Here is a 14,983-nt window from a genome sequence, read left to right as displayed (position 1 = left end):
TAATAATAATAATAATAATAATAATAATAATAAAATAATAACAAATTTTCGGACAACCTAAAATGTCAAACTTCATAAAATATCAAATATTTTCTTACGTCTGTATATGTAAACACGAGCGAAACACGATTTGAAGGGCCACTGATGGTCGCTGTCCAGACTGTTGGTGCTGAAATGTCCCACAGTCACGTGACGCATCCAACACGATGCAGGCCATAGCAATTTGATAGCAGATTAGTGAAAGACTTACTTGTGTGTATTGTTCAGTCACATAAAATGTGTGTAAAGCACAAAGACGGACCATCAGAATATGAGATACTGTAGGTAGATAGGTAGATAGATAGATAGATAGATAGATAGATAGATAGATAGATAGATAGATAGATAGATAGATAGATAGATAGATAGATCCGACTTAAATTGTTGAGATCTAAATAAAAGTTATTTCCCCCAATTTTGGTATAAAATCATTAAAATGAAAAGTTACTTCAGCTCACCTGCTGGCTCTCAAAGGTCCAGGTGCTGTCGGGTAAAGACGCATCCAGAACACTGATCACCTCTTTAAAGTCTGTGGTGCTGCTGGGTTTAATCAAAGTGAAATCGCTGTACTCTGACATCGGAGACATGCAGGACCTGAAGGACTGACTCTGAGACATCATGTCCCCTCCCAGGACCTCCACGTACTTTATAGGTCCGTCAGTGTTGAGCTGGATCTGCAGGTTTCTGTTGGGGTTCTTGTAATCATCACAGTCGCTGCGTCTCATGCAGCAGCTGCCGCTGCTTCTGCTGTTCCTGATGCATTTAACCACCAAGATGAGAAACGTCAGCAGAGACAGCACGGACACCGAGGCCAGAGACACGATCAGATAAAGGGTGATTCTCCCGCTTTTCTGGCTGGGCTCGGCTATTTTCTGCCGCAGGTCTAAGATGGGCTCATGGAGGCCGTCCTCCAGCAGGACAGAAACCGTGACGGTGGAGGACTGGATGGGTTCTCCGTCGTCCTTGATCTCTATCAGCAGCCTCTGGGAGGAGTCGTCCTGCTCGGACACAGCGCGTTTAGTCCTCACCTCCCCCGTGTACTGATTGACTGTGAACAGAGAGGCGTCTGTGGCCTCGGCCAGTCTGTAGGAGATCCAGGCGTTATGGCCAGAATCAGCGTCCACGGCCGTCACCTTCGTCAGCAGGTGACCCGCTTTAGCAGAGCGAGGCATTCTCTGATGAGAGAGAGAGCCCAGGGCAGCAGAGGAGGGGTAAATAACAGCGGGGGCATTGTCGTTCTGGTCCAGGATGAAAACATGGACGGTGGTGTTGCTGCTGAGAGACGGAGAGCCCTGGTCCTTTGCCTGGACCCCAATCTGAAACACCTTCAGCTTCTCGTAGTCAAAGGAGTGCATGCTGTAGATGCTGCCGTTATCTGAGTTAATGTAAACATACGAGGACACCGACACATCCTGCACTTTAGAGTCCAGGATAGAGTAAGAGATTTTAGCATTTTCACCAAAATCCAGGTCGGATGCCGATACTGAGCACAAGATATTTCCTGGAGGATGATTTTCTTTCACATACACCACATAAGAAGGTCGAGAGAAAACTGGCGGGCTGTCATTTACATCTAATAAATCGACAATTATTATTTTTTCACTGGTCAGAGCAGGCCTTCCAGAATCGGTTGCAGTTATTTTAACACTATATTGACCGTTCTGTTCACGGTCAAGTTGGCCGCTCGTTACTAAAGAATAATGATTAGAAACTGACGGATTTAATTTAAAAACTGATTTGGAGGAAACACTCAATGTTACCTTGCCATTGTTTCCTGAATCTGGATCTTTTGCGCTTAATAGTGCAATAACTGTCCCGATTGCAGAATCTTCAGGAACAGGTGACGTTAAAGACGTTACTATTATTTCAGGGACATTGTCGTTAACGTCTATTACTTTTATTTCGATGCTACAATGTCCAGACATCTCAGGATTCCCTTTATCTTTAGCAGTTACATCAAATCTGTGTAAGGCGGCCGTTTCATGATCTAAAGTCTCTTTAACGACGACAGCCCCCGTGGATAATTTAATGTCAAATAAAGATAAAATCAGATCCGTCGTTTGCTCCGCGAAAAAGTATTCAATCTCTCCATTTTGACCTTCATCAGCATCCGCAGCCTTAACCTGCAATATTTCAGTTCCTGGTGTTATCTTTTCACTGATGTTGGCCTCATACACCTGTCTCTCAAATTGTGGCGCGTTATCATTGTTATCGAGGACAATAACTGTAATTTCAGACGTCCCTGAACGCACCGGTTCTCCGCCGTCTACCGCAGTGAGGATGAGATTGTGCACAGGCGACTTCTCTCTGTCAAGTGGTTTTTCCAGGATCAATTCGGGGATTTTTCTCCCGTCCTTGTGGGTTTTAACAGTTAATTTAAAATGGTCATTTTTGCTTATCAGATAAGAGCGTATTGAATTAGTGCCCACGTCGGGATCCTGAGCGCTTTCCAACGGAAAGCGAGCGCCTGGATTGACCAACTCTGCAATTTTCACAACTTTCTCTTTAGAAATAAAACTGGGTGAATTATCATTTGTGTCCTGTACTTCAATTTCGACTCGATGCAGCTGTAAGGGATTATCTATGACAAGTTCTAGAGGTAACAAACATGACGGTCTTTGTCCACACAATTCTTCTCTGTCTATTCTCTCAGTCACCAGCAGCTCGCCTTTCACCAGGTCCACCGTAAAATACTGCTTACCAGCATCCGAGGTTATCCGCAATTTACGCTGATACAGTTCAGACACAACCAAACCCAGATCTTTGGCTAAATTTCCGACCACAGAGCCCCGTTTCAGTTCCTCTGGGATGCTGTAACGCGTCTGTCCGTCTATTGTAATCCACAAAAGGAAGAAATGATGCCACCACAAAAACAAGTGCCATTTGTTCAACATATTTCCTGGCTCCATAAATCCCGTGTCCTCACAATCATATGGCTTCGTTGTAACCTATTAAATTCATTTGATCTATCATCCAAAGACGCGTCCTCGCCTTTAACAGCGACGTTCATGCTTTGCGGCTGCACATATCTCTCTCCTGTGCAGAACATTGAGGTGGTTACAACGCTGAACCTAAGAGAGGGAGTAGATCTCTTTGTACAGCTCTGCATTTCATTGGCGGAGAGATCGCTGCTATTTACTCCAATTGAGGTTTCTCCTGAACAGTACTAATAAAAGGGTTAAAAACGGTTACCGTGACTATCAAATGAAACTGTAAAATATTATTTATTTATTAGATTTATATTATCTATATTTATGTGATCATTTTATTAAGATATCTGGAGGTGTGACAAATAAAAATATAGGCACTAATATTCATCAATGATAAATTGAATATATATCGTGATAAACAAAGCTTGGATAAAATTTGTTGTACATTCTGATGTTTTAAATGTATCATAGATAAACTGCATCATCTCTCATTGTTGCTCTGTGTCCAAGCATCCATCGTCGTGTTTCTGTGCCCCTGCAGACATGCACAGGCCTGTGTGGCTCACAAGGCTCTTTGTTGCCGTCCTGTGGACAGAGACAGGCACTACAGCCTCTGCCATTCAGCGTGTGGGAGGAAAAAAAGCGCCCGACACAAAATACCCGTATGGGGGTCTGTGGAGCAAAGGAAAAGGGAGGGGGAGTGATGCTTGCGTCAGCTTCCGTTTGCGCCTCTCTATTTCTATCCTCCGTCTTTTTCCTCCTTCTTTTTCCTTAATTGAAGAAGGCTAGAAGAAGAAGGCTCGTGTTTTGAGGATAGTATATATTTTTGAAGATCACTTATTAAAAGAGAAACATACTTCAACATCGACGCTGTTTGTGCTAAAAAGCCTCTGGTACCGACTGGACATAAAAGACAGAAATACAAGTTCTCAAACTAAAAAAAGGCCCAGTACAATAAATACATAATATATAAAGCTCGCGTGAACTGGTTCAAACAGCATTAAGTATTAGGTCATCCGCAGGAGATGAGGGGAAGAGGAAGAGGACGAGGACGAGGAAGAGGGAGGGGGTGAGCGGAGCTGCTTTCAGCACCACCAGAGCGGACAGCGCCACACAGGCGGCCGAATGCTGCTACTGGAGCGGGAGGGAGCTCACACACGGAGGCAGCGGGACGCCTGGGAAATAACCAGTTTCCTTTCCCCCCAATAAGGTTACAGGGATAAACATACATTTAAAAAAATCTGCTAAATATAATGTAAAAAATAATGAAGATAATACAAAATTTATGCAAATGTATTTTATTTGTTATTATTTTGCTTCGGTCCGTGTATTCTAGGTGCACAGATGCATTTATTCATACTTGTCGCGTATACTGTATCCTGTAAACTGTTGAACTGTAAGGTGCAGGAAGCTAAAGATGCATCCCAAAAGATAGTGTTGTGTTTTCACTGATCACTCACGCATATATTCTTTTTACAGACTAACCTGTGTAAGCTGGAGTCTGTCCTGCTACTCACAGGATAGACAGCAGTTTATCACAGGGTAAACACACTTCCTTAAACCAGCACATCAAACCACACACAGAGGGCAAATAAAATAATCATTACCCACTGTGAAAATATGACACTTGATTTGACACAAAATGATTAGGAAAATATAGTATAAGGCAAAGGTACCTGTAACATGAGGGTGCTATTAGGCGTACAGGTTTATATTTTAACTCCTGCATTATTGTCCTAAATTTGATATGATGGATAAAAAGCATACCATTGTGACATTAACTCCTGCATTATTGTCCTAAATTTGATATGATAGATAAAAAAGCATACCATTGTGACATAATAAATATGAATACGATTTTTTGCACGTGTTTGTATGTGTTTACATGATGTGATTATATGATGTAATTATTTAATACAATGATCTCGCAATTACTTGCAACCCTTCTGAAGGCATGTTAAATGTTATCGTCCAAAGAATCCGATGCAGGAGTGTCATGTGTTTGAAAACATTATTTGAATTTAAAATTTCAGAAAATAAATGAAATTACCAAACAAATCCAACAATAACTATTACTGCTGTGCAATAGTTTATGAATTATTGTCATGTCTTGCTTTATAAAGCCTTTGGGAAGTGGATGAATGCATGAGCCACGCTTCAGTCTGGCATGAATTAGTTTAACAGCTGGTATTCCCTGCTAATTCTTTCCTTAAACAACATAAGCCAGTTAATAGGAAGAGCTGTCTTGCTCAGATGCATCTAAGCACCTGAAAAAAACCCAAACTCTTCTATAAAAACTGTTTTTACACAAAACTGGTCTCCACAATCAGGTCAGGTGAAACAAAAAATGTATTTTGAGCCTCACTTTTCAGTCAAGAAGCATTTGTCATGTTGATTCAGTTTTGAATATTGGAGGGATATGTATGTTATGTCTGACTGTATGTGAACAGATGACTGTATGTGGATGAAAATGTCCAGTGGATACTAGAACTCAATGTTTGGAATGTGAGGAGCACATCATCTGCTTTGTTTTGATTCTATTATTGTCTGCGGATCCAGTGTGCCCTTTATTATCTGTAATATGTAGTTTGTTGCTGTGATTAGATAAATTTAAGGTATTTCTTACCTTATTTGGCGAGTCAGAATTGGACGAAGGTCATGAAGGGGAGAGAGGAAACAGGAACAGCGCCAGGCAACAAGCAGCACACATGAAAGAGAAAGACAGAGAGACGGGATGCAAGTTAGACTGGTGGCCCATTTACAGAGTCTGGCTCCTGGAAACCCAGCACCAGGCATACCTACCAGTACTTACCTTATGGATCACAACATATATTTATATATTGAATCGGCAGTGTCACCACAGTGTCAGTGTGAGTGTGTCAATGTGAGTTTGAGGTCATCATGTTTGTTTATTGAAATGCAATGTGCTTTGCAGCAGAACTTGGTTCCCACTCAATTATTAAACTGTTTAAGATCAAAATAATTTACTGACATTGTCACTAAAATTTTAGAATAAGTCATTTTTACTGCTATTGCAGGCATATTCAGATCCAAGATGCTGCACTGCTGCTTCAAAACACTACTCTTCCACAACAGCAGGGGGCCCGGAGGCGATGCCCTGGAATAAATCCATGCCTTATTAATGAGATTCCCTGCTCTGTGCTACTGTCTTTGTCATATTGGATGTGTATTGAGCCTCTTTGGCACAGCAACTATAAGCTTCTCACACAAAGGACACACAACTAATGTACAATTTGCAATGACTACCCTCTGGAAGTACATATTAAAGGCAGGTACTATTTTTTTCTGTTATTCTGTTCTCACTCAAATTTAAAATTCAGACAATCTCTAAAAGGAAATAAAGCATTTTGCCATAACTGCACTCAAAAAGACTCATCTAAAAATCAGCACACAAAAAACAAAAGGAGGGGGGGTTATACAACGAACAGGGTAAGCCATGATCATCTTTCCGCCCTAGTCTGAGGATGCAGTGACATCTTTCTTCCTTTACAGGGGTGTCTACTCTCCCCACATCAACAAAAGCAGGAAATGATCACAGCTCATTGGCTACATCTGCTGCCGACACCCTGTGGCTCAAAGAAATGGTACAATCCTGCCAGTGAGTCAGCTTGTTGCTATGGTAACACATCCAACCTCAGCTCACATCCCTCTCTGTATCCCTGCTTCACGAGAACTGCATGGTAAAAATAAAGAAATGCATACAACAATAATGGAATGAGATGCTAAATCAGCACATGCTCCCAATTCTCTAACTAATAGATGTCCAACTATATGTTAATCAGCCATCTTTATTAATGTAGTGATAAAAAAATGAAATAGATATGAAATAGCTCCATCTTTATGTGTTGACCCACACAAAGATGAAAGCACACCATGTGGTTTATGGTGACTTTTTATAGAGCAAACACATTGTCCTACACTGAGCAGTCTCGCCCTTCTCTCCTTTTTCTCTCTGCAGCAGAGGGGTGCAGCTGGATGGGGGGAAGGGGAGGTCTGCACAAAATGAGCTCAGGAGGAAAAAGAGAGACTGCTGGAGGAGTGCTCAACATTTTGTCAAAAAACATCACTTATTACCTGTGCGAAAGGAAGATGTGTGAAAATGATGTAATTTATAGTACGTAAAGGCCCACATTCGTGATCCTTCTTTCACATTTAAAGGTGCCCTCATCAATTAGGCTGTGTTTCAGTTCAGTCGGTTAAGCCCAACACATAGCTTTGGCACAGCGTTGCCACTGCAAATGAGATGGTTCCAAGTTATCTCTGGTGTAATCCAGAAAATAAGACACAGTAATGCAGTCTGCCTCTCTGGGACACCTAAAAACACAGAGTCAAAATGCACATTCCTGCTTAATTACATCTTTCTTCTTAATAAATAAATAGAACAAGACCCATGCAACAGCTAATGTCCAGCCAATTATTTGTTGCATGTCTCACCAACCATTTAAAAAAAAAAGTAATCAGAAGCCATCTTATGGGAACTAAAGATCAAAATGCCTAAATTGTGGACTAATTTGTAATAACCCCATGAGGGTTTATAGTCCAGACTAACCACATCCATGCGCTCCCAGTGTGCACGGCATGTTGATGAGCACCGCAGGCACACACACATGGTCACACAGCTGCTCGCCAGACAGGACACTTAAACCCAAAATTAGGCTTGTGAGAATCAAAAGCTGAGGAAGTACTTGCAGTTTTGTGGTCACTAACAAGTTTAATAAAGCAATAATTAACGTCCCCAAGCCACATAAAGAAACTGCACTAACAAACTTATTGGTGTGATGCTTAGGAGACAGACCAAACCAGTTAGCAGCTGGCAGCAAGGTTTAGATGAACTTTGACTCCATATGCCACGCATAAACATGAGAAAATAAAACAGATGTGTGGAAAAAATGAAAGAAGTTAATCAGACCTCGGCCCGTGCTCGCATCAAAGATTTCAGTTGTTTGTTTCAGTTGTCTGATGTACAGTCACTTTTATACTTTCATGTAACACATTTAATCTTGGGCATCATACACAGACATATACTGTAAATCACTAATTTATTTATTTTATAATACAAAGAAATCAACATATTCTGCAGATGTTCATGTTCTGCTTCAATCCCGGTTTCTGGCTCCTTATTATACTCCTTATGTTATGTAAGTAACAAGAAACACATTTTTCTCTCTCTCCTCTCTCTCTCTGTGTGTGTGTCTCTCTCTCTCACGCAAACACACACACACACACACACCACACACACACACACAGGCCATTGTGTGTTCTTTTTTTGGCTTATTTCTTCATCACACACAGCCAAACATCACAACACACAAAGGCGGATGCACATCAAAATGGCTGCCTTGTATTACCAACAGCAGAGCTGCACAAGGACCGGAGAGACTGTGCTGATTTACCACGTGCTGCTTCCCCTCCCCCGCTGCACATCACCTCCACTTCATCCTTTTCCTTTCCTGCTCTCCTCAGCCATGACAACAAGAATCTTACTGACTGTTCCTCCTTCATTTTTGCAGCATTTGCAATATTTTCTGTTATTGTTTTGACCTACAACATATTTTTTCCCCCAATTATATCCGTCTCTTTCTCTCACTAAGCCCACGACTGCAGCGTGCTACGAAGGCAACTAGGTCACTGAAATGTAGTGCACCACACGCGAATGTCTCTGTGTGAGAGAAACCGGCAGAGACACTGTGACAGACAGGGACATTTAATGTTCTTCAGTGTAGCTTTGTATATATATATATATATATATATAATGTAAAAATCTCTCTCTCTCTCTCTCTCTATATATATATATATATAATACATAAGAATAATTTGTTTATGTAAAGACATTTTACTTGATAGATATGAATCATGAGGCAAAGATGCAGGGAAAGCATAGCGTATATACATAAGATATTATGTAAGTGGTAACCAAAACACAGCATCTTTTAGAATGTAACTTGGAAAATTTCCATGGAAGGCCAGAAAATGAAAGGAAATAAGAGGTTTCTTATGAGAAAATAGTATTTTGCGTATTAAACATCTGTGAATAAATGACGCAGTCAATCCAAAAAATATCTAAATGTATTCTTCATCACTTTTTGTTCCCAGGCTGACACAAGGCGTTAGATATGTTGCCCATTTTTAAAACATTCTTCCATAGTGTCCTATAGTAGGTTATATGACAAATATAGCAAGGCAAATAATCAAAAGTTTAAAAAAAGAAATGTCATCAAAACAAATAAAGAGAGAAATGTTTCAACTCAGGCCAGATAAGGATGGTCTCACCTCTGAGAGTATGGTCTCTGACTCTGATTTATGCCTTGGTACAGTCCTGGTGACGCTACGGTCAACACTCAGAGTGCTGTGACTGAAGGGTTGGGAGCATTTCATATCACTCTTCCTTGAGTCAGTGGTTCCATACACTTCATAACTGAATGTTGGTTTTAAGGTGCCAGTACCTCCTACATCTGCATATAGAGGAGGATAATATGGAATCACAGGAAGATTCCCACCGGATTTGTAAAACAGGCGTTCACGTCTCCACCTGTAGATCTTGACTGATATAATCACCACTAAACAGGTGATGAAGAGGAAGGAGACCACAGCCAAAGCCAAGACTAAGTAAAAAGTCAGGTTGTCATTGTACTCCTTGTCGTGTGCAAAGTCAGTGAACTCTGACAGCACTTCAGGGAAGCTGTCGGCCACCGCCACGTTCACAATGACTGTAGCTGAACGAGAGGGCTGCCCGTTGTCCTCCACGACAACAGTCAGTCTTTGTTTGACGGCATCTTTATCAGACACTTGGCGGATGGTTCTGATCTCTCCATTCTGGAGGCCCACTTCAAACAGGGCCCTGTCTGTGGCTTTCTGCAGTTTATAGGAGAGCCAGGCATTCTGTCCAGAGTCCACATCAACAGCCACCACTTTAGTCACCAGGTAGCCCACATCTGCTGAACGAGGCACCATTTCAGCCACCATGGAGCCTCCAGTCTGGACCGGGTACAGAACCTGAGGGGGGTTATCGTTCTGGTCCTGGATCAGGATTTTCACACTCATGTTGCTGCTGAGTGGAGGAGAACCTCCATCCTGAGCTTTTATGTGAATATTGAACTCTTTTGTTTGCTCATAGTCAAAGGAACGAACAGCAATTATCTCTCCACTCTCTGCATTGACTGAAAAATAAGATGATGCCAACATTCCGTTCAGGTGGTGGTCAACGAGGAAATAGGCAACACGTGCATTGTTCCCTGCATCTTCATCACTGGCATCGACTGAGAGAAGGGACATTCCAGGTGAATTATTTTCAGAGATGAACGCAGTCAGAACAGGATGTGGAAACACTGGAGCATTGTCATTTACATCTGATATCTTTAAATGAATTGTTTTGTTCGTAGAATAAGGAGGAGAGCCTCCATCCACTGCTGTTATTGTTATATTGTACTCTGGCATTGTTTCACGGTCCAAAACGTCATCAGACATCAGACTGTAAAAATTACTTGATGAGGATTTGATTTTAAAAGGCAAATCCGCACTAATGAAACACCGAACTTGTCCATTTTTCCCCGAGTCTAAATCTTTGACATTAAGCATCGCTATAACAGTGTCTGCAGAAGAATCTTCCGGTATGGGATTGGAAACAGAAATAATATTAATGACAGGAGCGTTGTCATTCAGATCAGTCACCTCAATCAGAACCTTACTGGTGTCTGCTAACAATCCCTTGTCCGCAGCTTCAATATCTATTTCATAGTGTTTGGTTTTTTCATAATCCAACACCCCGATCACGCTCATTTCTCCAGTATGAGCATCCATACTAAACAAGGTTGCTGCACTATCGGACTGATGGGAGAACGAGTACACCACGTCGTTGTTGGCTCCTTTGTCATTATCACTGGCACTGACGGTTAAAATAACGGTGCCTTTTGACGCGTTTTCGGGAACGCTTGCCCTGTACACGGACTGACTGAACACTGGCGCGTTGTCATTTACATCTAGAACCACGACGTTTATCTTGACAGAACCCGATTTCTGAGGATTTCCTCCATCAGATGCCGTTAACAGCAACTGATGCTCCTCCTGTATTTCTCTATCAAGCGGTGCGTGAAGAATCATTTCGATATATTTTGTGCCGTCGAGCCGTGAAACAACATTGAGTTTGAAATGATCAGTAGGGTGGAGTTTGTAGGTCTGAATTGTATTTTGCGCAACATCGGGATCTCTGGCGCTCTCAAGTGAGTAACGAGCTCCCGGTGAGGCCGATTCACTAACCTGGAAATTGTATTCCTTTTTAGAAAAAAACGGAGCGTTATCATTTATGTCAGTGATTTCCACATCAATTCGATGCAGTTCCATTGGATTTTCGAGGATGATTTGGAAATGAACAGAGCACGGAGACGTTTGCTTGCACAGTTCTTCTCTGTCTATCCTTTTAGCCACCACCAGAGTTCCCCTGTCTGCATTCAGACCAATGTACTCACTGCCGTCCTCGGTAAATATTCGAGCACGCCCAGATTTCAACCGCTTTACATCCAAGCCGAGGTCCTGAATGACGTTTCCAACAACCGATCCCGTCGCCATTTCCTCCGGTATAGAATAGCGGAACTGCCCAAAAGCCACTTCTGCGACACAAAGGCAGAGCAGCAGCGGCAACAAAAACGATTTTCGACTGGACACACAATAAGGAAATGGCAACATGACGGCAGCCGTCCAAAAGAATCCCCGAAAATTGCAGAATGACTGTGTAAAAACAGAACAAATATCTATTTGATCCGTGAGGTCTTCACTGAACGCTGCGCGACTGGAATCCGACAGGAGTGATACAAACGAAGCTTTAAGACCGCGTCCGACAGACGAGGCAGGATTTGATTTAAGAAAAGGAGAGAAATTCTACATCCTAAACAACAGCGGCACTTAGAGCCCATAATAAAAACTGCAGATATAGGAATACAAGAAAAAAAAATAATACGAAGAAATGAGATAAAAATGATCAAAATATTGTGATAGATAGATAGATAGATAGATAGATAGATAGATAGATAGATAGATAGATAGATAGATAGATAGATAATCTCTGTCCATGGTGCTGAACCACAAAATATTCTTGGTTTGAACATAAATTCTAACCTCTAGAGGAGAGTCTGGTTCATCCAGGATGCTCTTTTCACTCTGAATCCTCTGCATGGTTCCTGTAGAACTGGGGTCCATTATCAGCACGTTCTGACTAGCAGCTCTGCCAAACTTACAGTCACTCTTTCTGGAGTCAGTGGTCCTGCACACCTCGTAGTTGTACACGTGTTGGAGAGTCCCTGTCCCCAAAGTGTCTGAGTAACGTGGTGGATAATATGGAATGACAGGCAGACTGGAGTGATACAGGATGCGAGACTGTCTCCACCTGTAGATCTTGACTGATATAATAACCACTAAACAGGTGATGAAGAGGAAGGAGACCACAGCCAAAGCCAAGACTAAGTAAAAAGTCAGGTTGTCATTGTACTCCTTGTCGTGTGCAAAGTCAGTGAACTCTGACAGCACTTCAGGGAAGCTGTCGGCCACCGCCACGTTCACAATGACTGTAGCTGAACGAGAGGGCTGCCCGTTGTCCTCCACGATAACACTCAGTCTTTGTTTGACGGCATCTTTATCAGACACTTGGCGGATGGTTCTGATCTCTCCATTCTGGAGGCCCACTTCAAACAGGGCCCTGTCTGTGGCTTTCTGCAGTTTATAGGAGAGCCAGGCATTCTGTCCAGAGTCCACATCAACAGCCACCACTTTAGTCACCAGGTAGCCCACATCTGCTGAACGAGGCACCATTTCAGCCACCATAGAGCCTCCAGTCTGGACCGGGTACAGAACCTGAGGGGGGTTATCGTTCTGGTCCTGGATCAGGATTTTCACGCTCACGTTGCTGCTGAGTGGAGGAGAACCTCCATCCTGAGCTTTGACCAGGAAGTGAAAGTCTTTGATCTGCTCGTAGTCAAAAGAGCGCACTGCATGGACGACTCCACTATCAGCACTAACGGACACATATGAGGAGACTGGAACTCCGTTAACAGAGGAGTCCTCCAGGATGTAGGAAACACGAGCGTTCTGGTTCCAGTCAGCGTCTCTGGCTTTGACTGTGAATATAGAGAGACCTGGTGTGTTGTTTTCTACAATGTAGGCCTCATATGAGCTCCTCTCAAAGACAGGAGGGTTGTCATTGACATCAGAGATCTGTAAGGTGAGAGTGACGCTGCTGGAGAGGGAGGGCACTCCCTCATCAGAGCAGCTCACTGTGATGTTATACTCTGATTCTCTCTCTCTGTCCAGCTCACTGTCGGTCATCAAGCTATAGAAACCATGGTTGTGGACTTCATAGAAAAAGGAACGTTGTCATTTAGAACACAATGAACCTTTCCGTTTTCAGCAGAATCTGCATCTTCAATATTTATCATTGTGACAACGGTACCTGACATTGCATCTTCTGATATCACATTTGATTTGGACATTATATGAATATTTGGTTTATTGTCATTCATGTCAATGACATCTATAATCAATTTACAGGAGTCAACTAGTCCCCCGTCATCACTAGCGCGGATATTAATTTGAAAACTTCGAGATTTCTCATAGTCTACATTTCCTTTAAGGCATATTTTTCCGCTCTCCTCGTTTATTTCAAATAATCCGCGGGCCTGATCTGGTATATTTGAAATGGAATATGTGATTCTACCGTTAGATCCGTGATCTGCGTCTGATGCAGTCACCGTCGACACCAGTGTTCCGACTGGCGCATTTTCTTTTATAGATGCTTTGTAAATGGGCTGCGTAAAAATGGGAGCATTATCATTAGCATCTAAAACAGTGATGAGAATCAGCATTGTTCCCGTCATCTGCGGCTCCCCTCCATCCAATGCTGTCAGAACCAGAGAAATATGTTCGTTCTTTTCGCGGTCGAGGGGTTTCTTTAAGACCATCTCGACGTTCTTCGTCCCATCCGTCTGATCGTGTAATTTTACAATAAAATTGTCAGACGGTTCGAGTTTATATGACTGCAGCCCGTTTGATCCTACATCCGGATCAATTGCACGGTCCAGAATGAATTTAGCCCCGATAACAGCTGACTCGCTGATTTTAAATTTGACGTCGTTCTTTTCGAATGACGGGGGGTTGTCATTGACATCAGTGATCTCTACAGTCACGCTGTAAAATTCCATCGGGTTTTCTAAAATGATCTGGAAATGCAGCGCACAAGGCGTCGTCTGTCCACAGAGCGCCTCTCGGTCGATCCTGTCTTTGATGAGGAGGACTCCTCTTTCGTTATTCAGCTCAATATACCCGTCACTATCTCGGGTAAACACGCGAGCCTTGCCCGATTTTAGCCTCTTAACATCTAAGCCGAAATCTCTCGCCATGTTGCCAACGACAGAGCCTTTTGACATTTCCTCGGGGATTGAATAGCTGACCTGTCCGCTCACTGAGCTGAGGGCGAAACACAAAAAAAGCAGCAGTACTTGCCCTGCCATTGTCCTGTGCAACGTCCTCATATCAAACAAGAACTGTCCGTGCTGTCTCCTGATTGCTTCCCGTTCGTGCTGCAGTTAATAAATATTCCCAAAGTGATAGTCTGTCGACTGTTCCGTCGCTCCGGTAAATCCAACAATGCGTGCTTTCCTATGCCTTTCTTTCTCTAAAATGAAGACACGATGAGAGACACGAACCGAGTCGAACGCAGAACTGATTGGCCAACAGCGGCGCTCTGAGTTCGTGATGCGATATTGCATCTAAAAGAAAATAAACTGTCTTATTTGTCTTCTTGAAGAAACAGAATTTCAAAAGAAAGATGTTTTAAACGTGAAAATACTGTGTTGATTAACATTTCATGTGGTGGGCAAAAGAACAGAACCAGAATTACAATAATGTAAGTAAAATGACAAAACATCTTTGTCAGTGATTGTCAGTCAAACAATTATCAAACTATTGAAAACAGTGAGAACACAGCTGCTGTCTACAGAAGAAACTGTAAG

General features: G+C 42.4%; 3 protein-coding genes across 18 annotated transcripts in view; all 3 read right to left on the bottom strand.

Annotated features, from left to right (window-relative positions):
- Nucleotides 1-14,983, bottom strand: part of LOC130531666 (protocadherin gamma-C3-like) — a 235,825-nt gene that overhangs the window by 29,486 nt on the left and 191,356 nt on the right. The window contains exon 1 of one of the 16 annotated variants that reach the window (XM_057043770.1): nucleotides 9,261-11,838. The exons of 14 other annotated variants lie outside the window; for them this stretch is intronic. In XM_057043770.1, the coding sequence (XP_056899750.1) occupies nucleotides 9,261-11,669 (2,409 nt within the window). In that variant the 5' untranslated portion in view covers nucleotides 11,670-11,838. Of the gene's footprint in view, nucleotides 1-9,260; nucleotides 11,839-14,983 lie in introns of those variants that run through there. One more of the 16 variants, XM_057043777.1, reaches the window with a different exon arrangement.
- LOC130531679 (protocadherin gamma-C5-like) lies at nucleotides 394-5,581 on the bottom strand. The gene has a single exon (XM_057043798.1). The coding sequence runs from the start codon at nucleotides 2,946-2,948 to the stop codon at nucleotides 489-491; it is 2,460 nt and encodes an 819-aa protein (XP_056899778.1). The 5' UTR covers nucleotides 2,949-5,581; the 3' UTR covers nucleotides 394-488.
- On the bottom strand, nucleotides 13,159-14,534 carry LOC130531719 (protocadherin gamma-A11-like). The gene has a single exon (XM_057043829.1). The coding sequence runs from the start codon at nucleotides 14,501-14,503 to the stop codon at nucleotides 13,301-13,303; it is 1,203 nt and encodes a 400-aa protein (XP_056899809.1). The 5' UTR covers nucleotides 14,504-14,534; the 3' UTR covers nucleotides 13,159-13,300.

This window comes from Takifugu flavidus, chromosome 9 (assembly GCF_003711565.1).
Source record: "Takifugu flavidus isolate HTHZ2018 chromosome 9, ASM371156v2, whole genome shotgun sequence".
Classification (NCBI taxonomy): Eukaryota; Metazoa; Chordata; class Actinopteri; order Tetraodontiformes; family Tetraodontidae; genus Takifugu; species Takifugu flavidus.
This window is presented reverse-complemented; position numbering and strand designations above follow the sequence as displayed.

Bases quoted from the DNA above. Each gene is read 5' to 3' on its own strand.
- LOC130531679 (XM_057043798.1), bottom strand. From the start codon at position 2,948: ATGGAGCCAGGAAATATGTTGAACAAATGGCACTTGTTTTTGTGGTGG.
- LOC130531719 (XM_057043829.1), bottom strand. From the start codon at position 14,503: ATGAGGACGTTGCACAGGACAATGGCAGGGCAAGTACTGCTGCTTTTT.